Here is an 18,874-nt window from a genome sequence, read left to right as displayed (position 1 = left end):
CGACAAAGTGGGTATTCACCCACGAAAGCTCATGCACCAATACGTCTGTTAGTCTATAAGGTGCCACAGGACTCTTTACTGCTTTTACAGATCCAGACTAACACGGCTACCCTTCTGATACTTGCAATCAAATAGTATGTTTATAAGGACACTTTACCACAGGACAGAATATCCAGAAATGTAACTATTTGATTCACAATGCAAAGACTCAGCTCAGCGTACATACCAAGATGTCACCATTGTTGTTAAAAAGAACAAAAACAGAAGATTTATACAGGTTTACTAGCCTGTTGAAGAACAACAGTTCTTGAAGGGACATTGTATTGTATAACTGACTGTTAAAAGAATTTTGAAAAGCATCAAAGGCTATGGAGGGACTCTGTATACATTATATGAACCTTAAACTGAACATTTCAGCAACTAGCTAAGTGTTGATAGAGAAGCTGCAACCTGAGTAAGCATAACTGCAAAGTCGGCCAAGGGATACACCACAAAGGGGCCCATGAAAAGTGATATGGTTGCTAAGTTGGTGGCTCAAGCAAACCAGCGGGTGCTCAAGGTATGTCCCAAAAGGGATGCACCAACAGTTATGACCTAACTTATTTCAGATAAGCTGGAGTGAGAAAATGTATTGCACAAAGAGACTGGAAAACTCAAGTCCACTGGGAGAATTCAGCTAACATGTCATTCTTTGACTGAATGGTGAGAGAGGACAACTTTCATTTTGGCTGGATATTTAGAATCTTGAGAATTATGGGTAACCATCTGATTGAGCCACACCCAGAACCTCCAAGAAGAACAACAAAGTTGGACCACCCAGCAAAAATAGGATAAAATAGCCTGTCTCCTTCAGCACATCGCTTCCTGAAAGCCAAGGACACCTAGAAGGAGGAAGAACTGAGTTCCTGCACTGGCCACCTGAAAGTCCTCTTAGTTGTCATCTGTCTCTTTCTATTTTCCAGCAACTCAGGTTACCCACTAGCACACCAGGAAAAGACTATAGTCATGTCCATCCTTTGCTCTGCCTATTTATACATGGTCAACTCCTGCTCTGGAGATATCTGAGCTGAAAGCTAACAGCTGAGCAAAGATCTGGTGATAAGAAACACAGAGACTTTATTCTGGATCACAATGCAGTCAATTTACCGCTTCCTAAACCTGGACACCTAGTAGTAAAGAAGTGTACATGCTCCCATGTGCTTTAAAGATGGTCACAGAGTTGCAATGTGTTTCCTTATTTTGTAATAGGTTCCAGTCAAGATTGTTATAACATAGATTTGAAACTGAACAAATTACTGTTACCTAAGATTGCAGACTGCTGCATATGTGTCTACCACAGTTAATGGTTTCATACTGCTTTTCAAGTTCTCGGTGTATACAGACATAAAATGAGATCAAGTCTTCAAGCTTCTTGAACAGCACTCAGTCTCTACAGTTTGTCATAAATGCAGAGTTTATGTTAGTTAGGAGTGTTACACAGATCCTGGGACTAATATAGTTTGTGGTGAAGTAGGTTAAAAGCATTGACTACTATAGATCCATTCATTGGAAGGAGACTTTGATGAATTGATATGTAAGTAATTAACCAAATTACCTTGTAATCTATCTTTGTTTTGTTTTTCCTCTGTTGTGTTCGCACACTGGAGTTGATAACCAGTTGGCACAAGTGAGGCCCTCTTCTGAGGAACTCTTAGTCAAAATCTAAACAAGGTCACGTTCCCAAGATAGTGATTGAGTATAAGAGTTATTCTCTATTGTGGTTATGTAGTTTGAGTCTGAAAACATGAAGAGTTATATGAACCCATTTTCTAGTTTGTTAGCCAAATCATAGTTCAATGCTATTTTTTGTTGCTTTGTATAAGAACGTAAGGACAGCCATACTGGGTCAGACCAAAGGTCCATCTAGCCCAGTATCCTGTCTTCCGACAGTGGCCAATGCCAGGTGCCCCAGAGGGAACGAACAGACCAGGTAAACATCAAGTGATCCATCCCATCACCCATTCCCAGATTCTGGAAAACAGAGGCTGAGGACACCATCCTTGCCCATCCTGGCTAATAGCCATTGATGGACCTATTCTCCATGAACTTATCTAGTTTCATTTGAACCCTGTTATAGTCTTGGCCTTCACAATATCCATGGCAAAGAGTTCCACAGACTGACTGTGTTGTGTGAAAAAAATACTTCCTTTTGTTTGTTTTAAACTTGCTGCCTATTTATTTAATTTGGTGACCCCCTAGTTCTTGTGTTATGAGAAGGAGTAAATAACATTTCCTTATTTACTTTCTCCACACCAGTCATGATTTTATAGACCTCAATCATATCCCCAATTAATCATGTCTTTTCCAAGCTGAAAAGTCCCAGTCTTATTAATCTCTCCTCATATGGCAGCCGTTCCATACCCCTAATCATTTTTGTTGCCCTTTCCTGAACCTTTTCCAATTCCAATATATCTTTTCTGAGATGGGGCAACCACATCTGCACACAGTATTCAAGGTGTGGATGCACCATGGATTTATACAGAGGCAATATGATATTTTGTCTTATTATCTATCCCTTTCGTAATCCCTTTCCCAACATTCTGTTCATTTTTTTTGACTGCCACTGCACATTGAATGCTTTCAGAGAACTATCCACAATGACTTCAAGATCTTTTTCTTGAGTGGTAACAGCTAATTTAGGCCCTCATCATTTTATATGTATAGTTGGGATTACATTTTCCAACGTGCATTACTTTGCATTTATTAACATTGAATTTCATCTGCCATTTTGTTGCCCAGTCACCCAGTTTTGAGAGATCCTTTTGCAGCTCTTCACAGTCTGCCTGGGACTTTACTATCTTGAATAGTTTTGTATCATCTGCAAATTTTGCCACCTCACTGTTTACCCCTTTTTCCAGATCATTTATGAATATGTTAAATAGGGACTGGGCCCAGTACAGACCCATGGGGGACACCACTATTTACCTCTCTCCATTCTGAAAACTTACCATTTATTCCTACCCTTTGTTTCCTATCTTTTAACCAGTTACGGATCCATGAGAGGACCTTCCCTCTTATCCCATGACAGCTTACTTTGCTTAAGAGCCTTTGGATAGGGACCTTGTCAAAGGCTTTCTGAAAATCTAAGTACATTATATCCACTGGATCCCCAACATTCTTGTTGACCCCCTCAAATACTATCTAATGGTTTCTGTTAAGTTACTACAGCTCTATACAATTAAATTCAGCTCTTGAATCCTTTTCTTTAGTGAAGCAGTTGAAAGTTTTTTAAAGGTAATAGATATGGCTAATCAATTAAGCAGTTGCTTAATTAATTTATATTTTATACCCTATCTTTCTTACAGCGTATTGGAGAGAGAGAAGGGGCAACACCATGAAGTGATAACATCTGTGAAGGATATAAAATAGGGAAGGAGGAAAGAGCCAGTGGAAAGAAGGATAAATTCCTTTTGGGGGTTCACAGATAACTGCATTACTTGATTAGAAAAGATTAGTACTTCTTAAGCTTTCTGGGCTCTTGTACTAGCTTGCCAGAATACCTTTGGGCTTCACAAAACAGTGGGGCACTGATTTCTCCTACTTAATGCTGTGATTGACTGCAAAGCTGCACTGTGGAGCAGCCTCCCTTCCATCATAGGCTAGAGCTGCAGAAATGAACAGGGAGCTGTGAATGACAGTGGCCAACAGAGAAAGTCACCAGTAAGATAAGGGAAGGGAGCCTAGAGTATTAGTTTTAAAAGTCTGAAGTACAGTGAGTAAAAAAAGTATCCTAAATGCTGCTTAGTGTGGATGGTCGGCCAAATTCTCTGCCCCTTCTCTCTGTCCTTGGGTAGTGCAGGATGGAATCTGGCCCTTGCTTCTTTGCTGGGGAGGTTCTAGTGTGGAGGTGATCTCAGTGACTACAGACACAGCATACCACCAACCCTGCTACACACTTCATCCCCAGCACAGAGAAAAGGAAATGTCTGGGGGAGAAAGAGGGGTAGTCACAACACACTGTGATCTAGGAATGCTCAGCTGGGGAACACTCTCTTGGAAACTGTTGCCAGCTGGTGCAAGTTAGAACTGCCTCCATAGGCTGCTCTAACCAGAGATGGGGTCAGGGAAGGAATCAGGCAGACATGTCCAGTTTTTAGGGTTAGGGGCTGCATCTTCATATGCAATTGTATAGTGTCAGGCAACATGGAGCCCTGATCCTGGCTGGGGCACTCTTAATTGAAAGAAATAATAATATGGGGTGATGTACATGCAACCACTCATAAAACAGATTGCACAAGACTGTAAGAGCCTAATCTCATCATGTATCTCTTTGTTACAGCTGCTCCCTCCAAGCCACAGTTGGAAGTATCAGATATTAGAACCAATGGCAAAGAAGAAAAGATTGTACTGAGCTGCTTAACCCAGGGAAGTAAGCCCCCTCCTCAGATTACATGGCTGCTAAATAATGGGCTGGAAGTCTATGGTGAGTTTTAAATGGCCACTGAGTAGCGTTTGTTGGAAATATTCTTATCAGCCATTAATGTACTGTAGAAATACCACAGAACCAACACTGGTCCAGTTTGGAAAGGTCTCAGCACCTGGGGACAGAAGGCCTGAGAACTGGATACAAGTGCTAAATTCTGGGGATATCTCTTTTTTAAAGGGAGGGAGTTGACTCAGGACAGCTAACAGTGGCACAATTTTCACACCACAGACATAGCAGTTAATCCTCAAACTGCCTCTGTGACTAACTCCATTTTCTAGGTGGGGAAGCTTATGAACAGATGTTGAGAGCCAGATTCTGAATGCTCTTTTCATACTGAATATGGCACTTACCTATGCCAGTAGTTCCATTGCTTACTGAAGGTTGCATTATCTGTCCTTGAGTGACTTGCTCAAGCCCAAACAGCAACCCCATAAAAGCCAATATCTGTTCCTGGCACTCAACCCACCAGCTGCCTCCCAATGTCTGTTAACGAAGATCCATCTTCCCTGGTAGAGCTCTGAGCACATGTATCTAAAGGGAGAGTAAGGAGCTAGTTTGATTTTTATCTGTGTGGTTTAAACAACCATTCTAAATATAATACAATAATAAACCGCCTTGCTAGTGGGAGCAGCAACGCAAGCAAGAGGAAATGCAGGTCACTATCACTACATGGGGGATAGCTATGAAAGAATAGGTGTTAATGGTTTCCTCTCTTACTTTACTTGCTATTTTGGATCATGAAGTGTAAATTGTATTTGTATTTTGGGTCATGAAGCAAAGCTTGCAAGTGTTCACCTCTAATCTTGGTAAAATGTTTTCTGAGTTCCCTAATTTTAAAGGAAGCTTGGGGGATTAAGAGTTGTGTATCTAGAGAGTAATAAAGATGTAAATTATATGGACAATGTCACACCATGCAACCCAGAGAGGTCTTTTATATCTTGCATAACTGCTGCATTATTTCAAATTAATGTATCTTGCTGAGTTTGTTAATCTGATTATGCATTTGTGCATGCAATACTGAGGCCTGGAGAATTTAAAAACAGCAGCTTACCTATGTGCTATCTTGGCAGTTTGGATCTTTATGTAATAAGGGTGGGCCCCAAGCTGGAGCATTTTATACCTGATGCAACGTGCCCTTTGACCTTAAGTCCTCTGGGCATCTGGGAAATGTAGTTGTGTAACTAAGGATCCATATTGTTCCTGGGTTTTTTGTTTGATACCTGAATAGAGTTTTATAAGGCAGGATTTGATACTAAAGAGTGATGATGAATTCTCTCATCTATTTGCAATACATGCAAATTAAATGGATTATAGTTTTGAATGGAAAAAATGTAATTTTGTTGGGTGATAAATTATCTCCTTCTGTAAAGAAGGCTAGAACCAAGGAATTTCTCTGACTGAAAAGTATAAATATCACCAGAGTTAAGAGGGACGGCTAGTTCTAGGAAGAGATTCTAAGCTAAAAGTATTAATGATCACTTGTCTTATCAATTGACAGATACTCTGAATAGATTTCAAGACATTAATGCCTACAATAGAAAATGCCATTTGAGATTGTGAAAAATTTGAAAAGAACTGATTTAGCACAGACATTTAGAATTTAGTCATTTATTCTTTTACATCATTAACTACATCCTTGTTTTTCCATATAGCATTGTTAATAAAGAAGTAACGTCATCTAATAGACTGAGCAGTGAACTGGGGGTCAGGAATGCTTGTGTCCTCAATCTGGCTGTCCTGTTAGTTTACTAGATGACTTTAGGCAAGTCACTTAATCTCTTTGTGTCTCTTTCCCCTGCTATAAAATAAGGATGATGAAAGTGACATCACAGGGTTGATGGAAGGATTAATACAATGCTTTAAAAAGTAATACTGCTATATCAGGGATTGTTATCATATGTGCAAATATTGGGCATACATAGTATATATTTATTTGTAGATTTAACAACTGCGTTCTATGTGAATATGGTAACAAAGCTATCTGGCAACTTCACTGTTGTGACAATCCTGCACTCAGATCTCCGTGTTGACTGCAGAACCAAAACTCAGATCCTTGTTCTGCTTCAAAGTTATAGTCTCTTATGTCTTGAGTTTAAAGCCCTTTAGCAGTATATGGCTATGACCCAGCTGATTCCATCCAGGAGAGATCAGAGGTGCTCATGCAGTCACACTACCCATAATGGTGTGGAACTTGCTTATATGCTTATAGTGAACTCTGCTAGAGCGAAGTAGAACAGAACTCCTACTTTTTTTAAGTGCATGATAGTGCGTAGATTGGAACTAAGCAATTCTGTCAAAAACATGACTCTGCTCTACGTGGGCTCTGCTGTGATCCATTTACACAATGGAAACACTCTTTTGCTCAGCATTCATGGGGTGCTTTAGCAGACCAAAAGTAAAGCAGATTTGTGACTGGAATGTTTTTCATTAAATTGCTTTTGACGGTTAAGCACTTAACTGTTTTCTTCAAATGGCTACTTAGGTGACATCAAACACCAATTTGAACACGATGGAAAGAAATGCAACACAACCAGTAGTCTCATAGTCCATGCATACAACCGAGATTCAACAGCCAGTTGTGTCATTCGTCATGAAACCCTACGAGGAGAGAAACTGACAGTATCTTTCCAGTTTGAAAATTTCAGTAAGAACAGCTTTTATTTAAGCATTGGTTGATTGGTGGTGATTCCTTTTAACGTTTGAGCTTGAAGAATAATACTGCTTTCTTGTATAGTGACTTTCATCAATAGATCTCAAAGCATGTTGCAACACACATCAGTATTATCATCCCCCTTTCACTGGTGGGAAAACTGAGGCACAGAGTAGCAAAGTCACCCAACAAACCAGTAATAAAGCTAGAACTTGAACCTAAGTCTCTTGAGTCCTAAAACAGGGCCCCCATGCATAGCCCACACTGAATTACTCTATTATTTCTCGTATAGATATAGATGCATAACTGAAGGTGTGATCTACCATTCAGAGAACAAGGTCTCTTCAGTGTCTGGTTTTGGAAGACCGTACTCTCTAGTGGTTAAAGAAGGAACTTGGAGCTGGATTCCTAGGTTCTACTACCATCTCTGCCTCTTACTCACAGTGAACCTGATCCAAAGCCCGCTAAAGTCAGTGGGAGTCCTGGGTTCCTGCGTTACATTGGAACATTCACTTCTGCTCCTTAAGTATCAGAGGGGTAGCTGTGTTAGTCTGTATCCACAAAAACAACAAGGAGTCCGGTGGCACCTTAAAGACTAACAGATTTATTTAGGCATAAGCTTTTGTGGGTAAAAAACCTTATGCTCAAATAAATCTGTTAGTCTATAAGGTGCCACCAGACTTCTGTTCCTTGTACCTCTGTTTACCATCTGTAAAATGGGCCTAATACTTATCTACCTTCCATACATACTGTTGGATTCAGTTAATGCTTGTAAAGTGCTTGGAGAGCTTCAGCTGCAAGAAACTAGGGAAATTCAAAGTATTATTATTATTTATTATTAATTATTGTTTTCTAGTGACTACTATAGGCTCAGCTCCAAATGTATTAGAAGTAAGCATGAGGACCTCTGAGCATCCTCAGCATTATATGGGTAGGTACAATACTAAAAAGACACTGACTGAAAAAAATGTTTATTTTCTTCATATTGTTTATCAAGGTTCTCTCTTTAATGCATTGGTTGTTCCATTAGAATCCACAGAAGCTACCCTGAAATCTATAATACAGACATCACCTGTGAGCATATCTCTAGCAACAAGTATCCAACAGGAAGTTTTTTCTTCTCAGACAACTGTTGGTAGGTTCCACACTTTAAACTCTTTTCACTGTTGTAAATTAAACAATATAAATTGTTGAGTAGTGCTGAATTAAGGCAATCTGGAGTTTAGTGAGGAAAGGTTCAATATCATGGTCAAACTGCTTGGCCAATGTTATTTTTTGTGTGTCTACATGATTACGAATAATTTTATATGATTTATTTCACAAAGTGCTTTTGCCCAGAATATGGGCTGCAAAAGAATACTCAGGGATAGTACAGAATACTACTTGCATTGTATTCAGAATTGGGTTCTTCTTTTCCAGTGATTGCTACAGAGTCCAATCCAAATGCTAACACCATCTTCTCTCAAAATCCTCTGCACTCTACTGGTAAGAATTTTAAATTCACTTTTTGTTTTTCATATTTTGGGAGTGGGGGGGGAATGGGTAGCTAGCTCCATATCAAAACCTAGAGCCAAATCTCTCTGGAGATTGGGAAATTTGACATCTGGATTCCATCTTTCTGGGTTGGGTTTATTTCTAAAATATGTTTTCCGATTTTCATGTCTTGTTTAGTGGATATTCCTTTAGGATCCAGCCAACCAAACTTTCCTACCACTATACCTGAGAGGCCATCTAGTACCAGCTTACCAGCAATACCTACACAGCAGAGGGAGCTACCAGCCAACACAACTAATTGTAAGTACATTTTTTTCTTAATGACATTAAAGCAATTTGTTAAACTGTCACATGTAAAGCAGATGGAAATGCTGCTGAGAACAAATTTATATTCCAGCTATTATGATTCTTGAAACACAAAACACTATAGTTGTTACACACAGGTGAGCACTTTAGAATTGCATCCATCATAGAGAAAGACTGCCCTCTCTACTTGTCTCTTTGTAGTGAAGACAAACATATGGAGACACATGGGGGCAGATCCTCAGGTGGTGTCAATTGTCATAGCTCCATCAATGCGTGCTATGATTATATTAATACCTATCCCTATGGATGCACTAGGTGGCACTGTGCCTCAGGCTGACAGAAAAGAAGCCTGGTCAACACACTTTGAGGCTTAAGCTGTAAAGTTATTCAAGTGATAACAGCAGGATTGTACCCAGATATAAAGAGGGCAGGAGGAGCTTCATTACCACTATATGAATTGTTTGACAGTGACAGACTTTCCAACCTTTAAAGGGGTCTCTTTGGCTGTGTGTAGTTACTTTATGGAAGAAATTTGGAAATGGAAATTAGTCAACTTTTATTTTTTACACCAGTGCAATTTGGCCCAGATCCTCACAGGTATTTAGCTGCCTAACTCCCATTAATTTCATAGATGTTAGGCATCTAAACATCTTAGAGAATCCTGGCTTTTGAAAATCTCCCACTGTATGTGTAATGTCAGATCGACACAGCAACTAGAGCAATTCTGTTTTACAAACATGAGTTTAATTTATACTCTGAATGTAGTTATCTTTGTGTATAAGAAAAAAATTTCTCTTTTCATTTCTACAGCGTCAGAAGTAACACAAACAGTAAATGAGCAAATTTCTAGTACAGAAGCACCAGCAACAAGTAGTGAACTAGCCACTCAGAATGCGAACAGCACCATTGGTACGTGTTCTAATCAATGTCCTTGTAAGCTAAGTGAGTTAGTGAACAGGGCTAGGAGGCAGGGACACCTCAGTCCTAATCTGGGATCTACCACTGACTTATTGCATTATCTTGGGCAAGTCATTTAAGGGCTCCACTGAGACTTTTCAAAGCGGCTTCAGGAATTTCCATGTCCAGTTCCTACCAGGCATCCAAATGCCCTCATGATTTAGAAAACCTCAGCCTCTGATTCTGGTTCCAATACTGTAAAATGGGGATCATTAATGTTCACCTGCCTGTTGGCAGTGTTTGAGACTCAGCTACAGCGGGTATTGTACAATGCTTTGAAGGTGGAAAAGTCTAAATATTGTTATAATTAATATTAGCTAAAGAATACAATGTCTTGTCTTCAGCAGGAGTTTACATGAGTCAGGAGTGAGGAAAAACTCAGACTCATAGACTTTAAGGTCAGAAAGGACTATTATGATTTTCTAGTCTGACCTCCTGCACAAAGCAGGCCACAAAATCTCACCCATCCCCCTGAAATATGTCTGAGTTATTGAAGTCTTCAACTTGTGGTTTAAAGACTTCAAAGTGCAAAGAATCCTCCAGCAAGTGACCCGTTCCCCACGCTGCAGAGGAAGGTGAAAAAACTCCCAGGACCTCTGCCAATCTGCCCTGGAGGAAAATTCCTTCCCGACCTCAAATATGGCGATCAGCTAAACCCTGAGCATGTAGGCAAGACTCACCAGCCAGAGTCTGGGGTGACCAGATGTCTTGATTTTATAGGGACAGTCTCATTATTTGGAACTTTTTCTTATTTAGGCACCTATTATCCCCCAACCCCATCCTGATTTTTCACACTTGCTGTCTAGTCACCCTAAACCAGACACCCAGGAAAGAACTATCTGTAGTAACTTAGATCCCACCCATCTAATATCCCATCACAGGCCATTGGGCATATTTACCCCTAATCGTCAAAGATCAATTAATTGCCAAAATTAAGCTATCCCATCATACCATCCCTTCCATAAACTTATTGAGCTTAGTCTTAAAGCCAGATATGTCTTTTGCCTCCACTGCTCCCCTTGGAAGGCTATTCCAGAACTTCACTCCTATGATGATTAGAAACCTTCATCTAATTTCAAGTCTAAACTTCCTGATGGCCAGTTTATATCCATTTGTTTTGAGTAAGAACATCAAGGTGCCCTAAGGCACTCCTGAAAAGTCCAGCCTTAAATTGCATTTATTAGAACTGTAGCTAAGAGTTTCTACAAAACATACAAAACACATTGTTGGAGTCCAGAAATACTGACTTAGTAAGGCAGAATTTTTGTTGAGTCTGTCCATAGTTTGGGTTTCTGATCAGACTGCTGAAAGGGATAAAGAAGTCAAAATATTTTCTACTTTTATTTCTACAGAGCCAGAAAGAACTTTGAACGTCACAGAAGAAACATCTGTTACAGATGTACCAGCAATCAGCAATGAACAATCAATTCAAAACTCCAACATCACCACTGGTAAATTTCTTAATGATGGAATAACATGGTAATTTAATGAATTGAACACGGGGCTGGGAGCCAGGAACTCAAATTCTAAACTAATTTGTAACACTGGATCACACTGTAGCATTGGCCAGCTCCCTTAACTTGCTTTTTTTCAGTTTCCTCAACTGTAAAACAGAAACAATTGCAAACCTACAAAGAGCTATTTTGAGGCTTAATTGTTTGATCCTTCTATACTTTGGCAAGGATAGAAACCCTAAGTTTTATAATTAATACCACCTAAAAGAATACAGAGCCAGATCTTCAACTCATGTAAATCAACATAGCTCCATTGAAATCACTGTTACTGTCCCAATTTACACCAGATGAGAATCTGGCCCATATATTTTCCTTGGAATCATTAAATGTTGAATTAATACAGCAAAGTATAAATAATCTGGGTGACTGTGATTGGGCTAATCAGAGACACACTTCTCATTTCTACAGGATCTGAAATGACAGAAGAACCATCTGGGACAGAAGAACCATCAATAAGCCATGAAGAAACAACTGTGAATTGTAATGCCACCATCAGTAAGTTCTTGTTAATACTAAACACGAAATGGGCCTTCCTGAAGTCAGCCTGGTTCCCAGCAGCCAAGTGTCTACATCACCAAACCCACAATGAAGGGCATTATAGGGTTGCCCTTGTTAAGAATCTCATAGGGGCCCATGGAGACCAAAAACAATATTAGCAGCTAGAGACATTGGGCTAAATTCTCTGCTGGTCCACTGCCTTCAGTGGAGTTTTTCCCATTTTTACACAAGCAGAAAATTTGTCCTGGCTCCTCCATGTCAATGATGGGGACGTTTACATTGCCGTTTCCTATGTATTTCTTCTCTAATAGACCACTAAACTCAATGAAAAGACTACAGTGGATTTTGGCTCAGAGCCTGAAACCAGTCTCCAGTATTGTCAATTTCCCCCTTTTTGTGGCCAATATGTTCTCAAACACAAACTTGAAGAACAATCTAATCATTAGGCTTAAAAAAGATCTCACATGATCTACATTGTCTGCTCCTTTATTTCTGATGAACAGGCATCGGCATTCCGAACCTATCATGTTGCAGTCTCTCTAATTGACAGTCCTCCTCTTATTAGCTAAACATCACAGGTAGTAGCTACCTAACTATATTAAAAATATTTCTTTTATAGAAACAGATCTTAATTCTGAAGGCATCAAACAAAGGCAAACAAGTGTTTTGTTGCCAGTCCTGGTAGCAGTTCTCATTTTTGTGATGCTCATCATCGTCCTGCTCTTCATGAGGAAGCTACAAAAAGCACACGGAGCCTGGAAGAGAGGTGAGTGATCACACGATCTAAATCTCCAGTAATGTCTATGTTTAGGATGGGTGTGAGGAACTGGATAGTTGAGGGGACTGGTAACAGGGTATGGGATCCTTGCATGTCTAGGTCATTGGTTAAAATCAAGCCTGTGTCAGTGGTGACTGAAAGTTATTACAAACCACTGTTCAGGATCCAAGAGGAAATGATTGGTGGTCTCAGGCCAAATCTCAATGGACAAGAGTCTTTATCACAAAAGCCACCACCAATGATTGGCACTAATCAGCTCCTTTTTGGCAGTCCAACTACTGAATGGACATGAGGACTGAATTGCCCTCTTACCACTGGATATTCTTCTAGTTCAGTATTTGGTCATGCGGGGATAGTGGGGTGGGCAAATATATGAAAAAAGCTGCAACTTCTTATTTGCATTTGTTATCTGCACAGAAAATGACACTTCAGAGCAGACACTGGAGAGTTACAAATCCAGGTCCAATGAAGACAATCCAGCCCCTGAAAAGAATGGACCAGGTAAGCTACCACAATGACACCAGGCCATTGAAGAGCCCATTGAAATCAGAATTTTGCTACTGATTTCAATCCAACTAGGTTCAAGCCAACCTCATAGTTTAGGAAAGATTTGCAAACTCAAATCTTAAACTTCAATCATAAAGTTTACCTGCGTCTGACGAAGTGGGTATTCACCCACGAAAGCTCACGCTCCAAAACGTCTGTTAGTCTATAAGGTGCCACAGGATTCTCTGCTGCTTTTAAAGTTCAGTCAAACCTCCTTAATAGGCCCAATGCCCACTGCAGACACATGACCATTTTAACCATCTCTCGCATTCACCATAACTGGGAAACCCATTACAGATTACATTTATGCTTAAAGCTTTTGACTGGGATTTTTCAAAGCAGTCTAACGGTTCATTGTACAAATCCCTTTGGAATTCAGAGAGCAGGGTGCCTAACTCCCATATGTCTTTAAAAATTCCAGCCTTTATTTAGTTTTTATTAGATGTTTTTGGTAGTTACATGTTCACAAATATTAAAAATGAGACATGCTCACCTCTAAACTCATCATTTGGGGGTGATGAGGTGTGAAAGATAAGGAAGGCAAGGAGATAAGACCTTGCCTTTTCCAAAACATTGCAGGCGGTAAAATGCTGCAAAGCAGAGGCTACCCAAATTTCAAGACCCCAAGAACTTCCTTGGCAACTTGCCATAAACCTAAGGGGCACACCTTCTCTGAGGACGTGATGGATACTTCATGATGTGCAGTCTTTAAGTCAAGACTGGTGTCTTTCTAAAGAGTATGCTACAGCTCAAACAGAAGTCATGGGCTCAGTGCAGAAATTATTGGGTAAGGTTCCTTGTCTCATGTTTTGCAGGAAATGAGACTAGATGATTGTAACACTCTTCCTGGCATTAAGATGCATGAATATTTACAGAAATGCATATCAAATATGCACACGTAATATTTGGTGGGACTGGTACCTTTGTTAGAGTAACAGAAATTGCTTGTTTGCTGGTTTCATCAGCAAAAAACACCTGCACTTTATCAGCTTTGTCCTCACTCTGTAGTTAGAGGAAGAGTCACCTTTGGGCTGCATTTTAAAACTCTGTGGGATACCTTGCTGTAAAGTGTATTCTTATTGTACCATTGGAATCCATATAAACACATGCAGCTTTATGGCTAAAAAGTTAGACTAGTCAAAAAAGGGAGGGAAACTTGCAAACACTTTATTTTAAAAAATGAATTTTATTTCAAACGTTAATCTTACATTTGACAAATTTTGATCAGCTCTACAATTGGTAGAAAAATGAGGGAGGGGAAAAAAATCAAACATTTGTCAAAATCTTTTCCCCCCTTTTTTTTCAAAATTCCAAGTATTTCAACCAGCATTAGTAGAAAGAACCAATTATTTTCTTGACCACAAGTTCAATCACTTTTAAAAATTGCTAGTGCTCCCGTCACTGTAATATCTATACACCATCTCTTTTGGATTTATCAGTAATGTTATAGCAAGAATAAATTTCCATCAAAATAACCCCCTCAGTCTATTCAAAGACATCAACAAATGTGCATTTGTCTTCCAGTTGCCAATCAGAAGCCTACTATGCAATACGTAACTGAAGGATATGCAGGAACAATAAAGTCAAATTCAGAAGAAAGAGCTGTTTCAACATTTGAGAAATATCTGGCATATGGAAAAGAAACTGATGTATAGAAGGCAGGAAGCGTTGGCAACATTATACTATGTACAGAGTCAATATGGTGTGTTCTCATATTTATAGTGTGACTAATCTGATGGTATGTAAAACTGTCACTGTGACATATCAACATCACAGCAGGATTTCAAACAGAGGAAGAAAAGCCTGATAAAATGGCTGGTCTCAACCTGGATTCTAGTCTGAGTCACCGTGTTGACATTAAAAAGAGAGGTAGGTGGAAGAGATGCTCATGGCAATTTATTAGCAATGCATGCATTGCTATTAGCTATTTAATCAGCAGATTTAATTCATGGGTTTCATAAATGGATCAGACATAGAACAGAGCAAGTCATTTCAGCAGTTAGGGTCCTGATAATGGAATGCAGAACCAGCTGTCATAATACGAGATACAAAATTACGGAGAGGTTCATGCAACAGTTCTGCAGCCTCCTGAGACGTATTGTCTAACGATGGCACGGGGAGGCAGGAATGTCTGAGAAAGCACTTTAAGCTAATATTTTTGAACTTGGGTGCCCAAAGTTATTTGATGTAAACCAATATTTATTTAATGAAACAAAAACTTTGTGATTTTAGAGGTGCAGAGCAACCTGCAGTTATTGTTGACTGCAAACACTTCTGAGTGAAGTCTCAAATTTATTTAAGCATATTGCTCTTCTAGAAAACATCCAAGAGCTATTAATAATTTGACAAAAGACTGGTCAATATGCAAATTAATTAAAGTCAAGTATAAAGCTTAAAAGTGTTTCCCAGAACACTTCCCTGCCTCACAAGACAGTTGTGAGAATTAACTAGTTGTTTTGTAAAGTGCTTGACCATGACACCTACAGCTACTAGCCCTGTCTCCACAGTCATTTGTCTTTTGAAGTCTTCCATAAATGTTACTAAGGGCACGATCTGAAGACAATGGGGTGACACAGGCATGGCTAAGGGTACAATTTGGCCTTCAGATCTATATTAGTGGTGGAGCTGTCAGGACCCAGGATGAGTTTGTAGGGCTGTTTGAAAAAACAATTTTCACTTGCAGACTAAGCGAATCTGATATGAAAACCAATGAGACACAATGACTACAGAACCCCACACTGTCACGGTTAGTAACTTCTTAGCACAGAATCACACTTAGTGAGAATTGCGGTTCTGAATTAAGTCCAGGCTATGAAATTAGGATTTACGGTAATTTTTAAAAGGATATTGCACTCAGTTTACTCATTTCAGATGATAGCACTTCTCATCACAGGCAATGAGAGGAAAACAGACTTTTGACTAGCCGTAGATGTCACTGCCATTACTGTTAGCGGTAATATGGTTTTGGTGCTGGAAGATGATTTCATGTTTGACACAAGACCTGTGTGGACTCCACTGTAAAACACTTCCAGTTTCCAGCAAGTTTTAATATTGGTTTAACAATAAGACCTGAATTGTTTAATATTTAAACAAAACCATGAAAGAGCATACACAACTGATTGTTTCTAAACTTGGTTTGTAAAATGCTCTGTAATGGTGAAGCCAGGTGTTTGGGAAAAAAGTTTCATAACTAACAATAAAAATTTCAAATCCTGATCTTCCAGTTCCATTGGCAACAGTACCCCTTTAACTTCAAGGATAGTTCTATGTGTGGAAAAGACTGAAAGATCAGACTTTGTTGGTACTGAGGCCTTTGGAACAGCAATCTATTTTAAGTATTCTTAGTTCCTTTACATGTTTAAAATTTCAAGTGAATGCACTTTATCTGGTTTGTCATTATTGTAAAAATGTTTATTTAAAGTAGAGTAGCACTTTAGGCATTTAGACACCACAGTTCTGATGGAGACCATATGAGAGCCTAAATAGATACAGTAAGCACATTCCATGTTTTTGTCAAGGAAGATTAAGGATATTTTTAATTCAAGTTTTGTTTCTAGCTGCAGTGGTTGGTGTATCAGTTTTGTACTTTTTCTCCTGGCTTGTAGCAGACATGCTTACAGCATGCTTCGTAGTAGTGCTCAAATTCTGCCATTTTATTAGTTCATGGTTTTCATGGGTGAACCTTTTGGTTGCTTTTCTTAAGATCAGTTGGCTGTTCAAAGTGACTTTTTTAATAAACCAACCTTAAGTGTTAATGTACAAACTTTATGTCTGTCTTCTTTTTAAAGAATAGTTTGGTAGTGCCTCAGTACATACATACCAATAAAACAGGTACGGTGCTAAGCACACAGAAAAAGGAAAAAAAGTACTCACTCAGTAATAATAGCGGGTACACTCCCCTATCACATCCTACAACCAATAAACCAAGACAAATCCATCAAGGAACATTGATTTTGCTCTATCCTCAGATGAAAAGTATTTGATTTCTTTACCTCTGGATCATCTTCAACATATTGAACAAATAAGTGCCAAGTAGCTATGTAACTGGCATACAAGTTATTTTTAGCATTCAGCAGTTTTAAAATGGCTCATACATCTCACACTTTAATAATCCAATTGTTTAAGGAGGCAGGCTCTAGACTACTCCATTATGTTGCAATAACCAATCAAGTAGTCAGCAATGGATGTATTAATAAATGATGATATTTGGGCTTGTGTGAACTTAATAAAAGTAGGGGGATAATTAAAATATAATTTTTAAGCACCAACACTGTACAAGACAAAGAAAGGCATGGCCCCTCCCTCAGAGTTTGCAATTTTAGGAAACACTCATACACATACTTAACTTTACTCACGTGAGAACCGTTTAACTCAATAAAACTATTTACATAACTGAAGTTAAGCATGTGAGTGACCTAAAAAAGCAACAGATGAACTGAGGATCCCAGAGAATGGTGCTACTTCAGAGCCACTATTGTTGTCTTTGATATAAAGGGTGGGTTATGTAGTAACATTACATATAACAAAACTAAATCTAGATCGTTCATCCAAAAGCTTGACTCTAAATCACTGACAGCACCAACACCTTAGGTGTCCAAAATACCATTAGGTCCATGCAGTGAAAGTAAATTGTAACATGCATATAGTACCACATCATTCTAATTACATGCACTACTAAGTATCAGCAGATTTGAACTAATGGGCCCACTAATCTAACCCAACAACATAATCTCCTATTACAGATCACATCTGAAGTAATGGTAATTTACCATATTCTTAATGGGGTTTTAATCTTGTTGAAATGTAATTCTATTTTTACAATACTTTACCATCTAAGAGATGAGCCTTTTCTACTGTTTCCTGTATTCCATTCATGTGCAAATTTGCCGTCATTAATGATTAGGCCTGTTGCTGTGTTGTGGGGCCGGAGGGTGGGGGGTTTGCTACATTTGAAAATGATAAGCCTATACTCTGTAAAACCCAAGGCTCCAGAAGCATATCTAGCCTGTTATGCTTTTAAATTCTGCTAAATATTTCACACACAAAGAATACTAACTTTAACCACTAATTTTAATCAGGTTCTATGCATCTGATTGTGGTCTTGCAGCACTTGTAAGTCAGGAGTAACTCAACTTAAGCCTGGTGTGAGAACGAGTTTAGGCCTGATGGTCTTCTATTCATTTGAAGAACATGGCAACCTGAGGACCCCCAACAAGAAAAATTGTCATGTTGCTCCTAATATTTGATGTCTATTTCACCCTGGGTCAATGAATGATACTTAGCTCCTATGTAGCACTTTGCATGACAAGATCTCAATGTGCTCTACCAATGTCCCCATTTGACAGAGGTAGGTTTGATATGAGAATGACACCGATCGGGTGGCAGGAGCAGGGGACAAGGGCAGAGAGGGTGGCGCAGGGCTTGAAGGGGTTTACATTTTATTAGGGTGACCAGATGTCCTGATTTTATAGGGACAGTCCTGATTTTTGGGATAGGCTCCTCTTACCCCACACCCCCATCCCGATTTTTCACACTTGCTGTCCGATCACTGTACATTTTATATGACTTCTCCCCTTTCTTCTCTCCCCCAAACCCCATTAACTCTTTTCCCCGTCTCTGCTCGCACCGCGTATCTGCGCTCTAGACCTCCACAAGTGTCTGACAGC

General features: G+C 39.3%; 1 protein-coding gene across 1 annotated transcript in view; it reads left to right on the top strand.

Annotated features, from left to right (window-relative positions):
* The window catches only part of CRTAM (cytotoxic and regulatory T cell molecule), a 28,490-nt gene extending 11,573 nt beyond the window's left edge, over window positions 1–16,917 (top strand). The window contains exons 4-15 of the mRNA XM_032802382.2: window positions 4,319–4,462; window positions 6,948–7,109; window positions 7,972–8,046; window positions 8,146–8,250; window positions 8,535–8,600; window positions 8,787–8,909; window positions 9,726–9,824; window positions 11,225–11,323; window positions 11,795–11,881; window positions 12,504–12,650; window positions 13,080–13,163; window positions 14,733–16,917. Of these exons, the coding sequence (XP_032658273.1) occupies window positions 4,319–4,462; window positions 6,948–7,109; window positions 7,972–8,046; window positions 8,146–8,250; window positions 8,535–8,600; window positions 8,787–8,909; window positions 9,726–9,824; window positions 11,225–11,323; window positions 11,795–11,881; window positions 12,504–12,650; window positions 13,080–13,163; window positions 14,733–14,863 (1,322 nt within the window). The 3' untranslated portion in view covers window positions 14,864–16,917. The remainder of the gene's footprint in view (window positions 1–4,318; window positions 4,463–6,947; window positions 7,110–7,971; window positions 8,047–8,145; window positions 8,251–8,534; window positions 8,601–8,786; window positions 8,910–9,725; window positions 9,825–11,224; window positions 11,324–11,794; window positions 11,882–12,503; window positions 12,651–13,079; window positions 13,164–14,732) is intronic.
* The last annotated feature ends 1,957 nt before the right edge of the window (window positions 16,918–18,874 follow it).

Source organism: Chelonoidis abingdonii, chromosome 18 (genome assembly GCF_003597395.2).
Source record: "Chelonoidis abingdonii isolate Lonesome George chromosome 18, CheloAbing_2.0, whole genome shotgun sequence".
Lineage (NCBI taxonomy): Eukaryota > Metazoa > Chordata > Testudines > Testudinidae > Chelonoidis > Chelonoidis abingdonii.
This window is presented reverse-complemented; position numbering and strand designations above follow the sequence as displayed.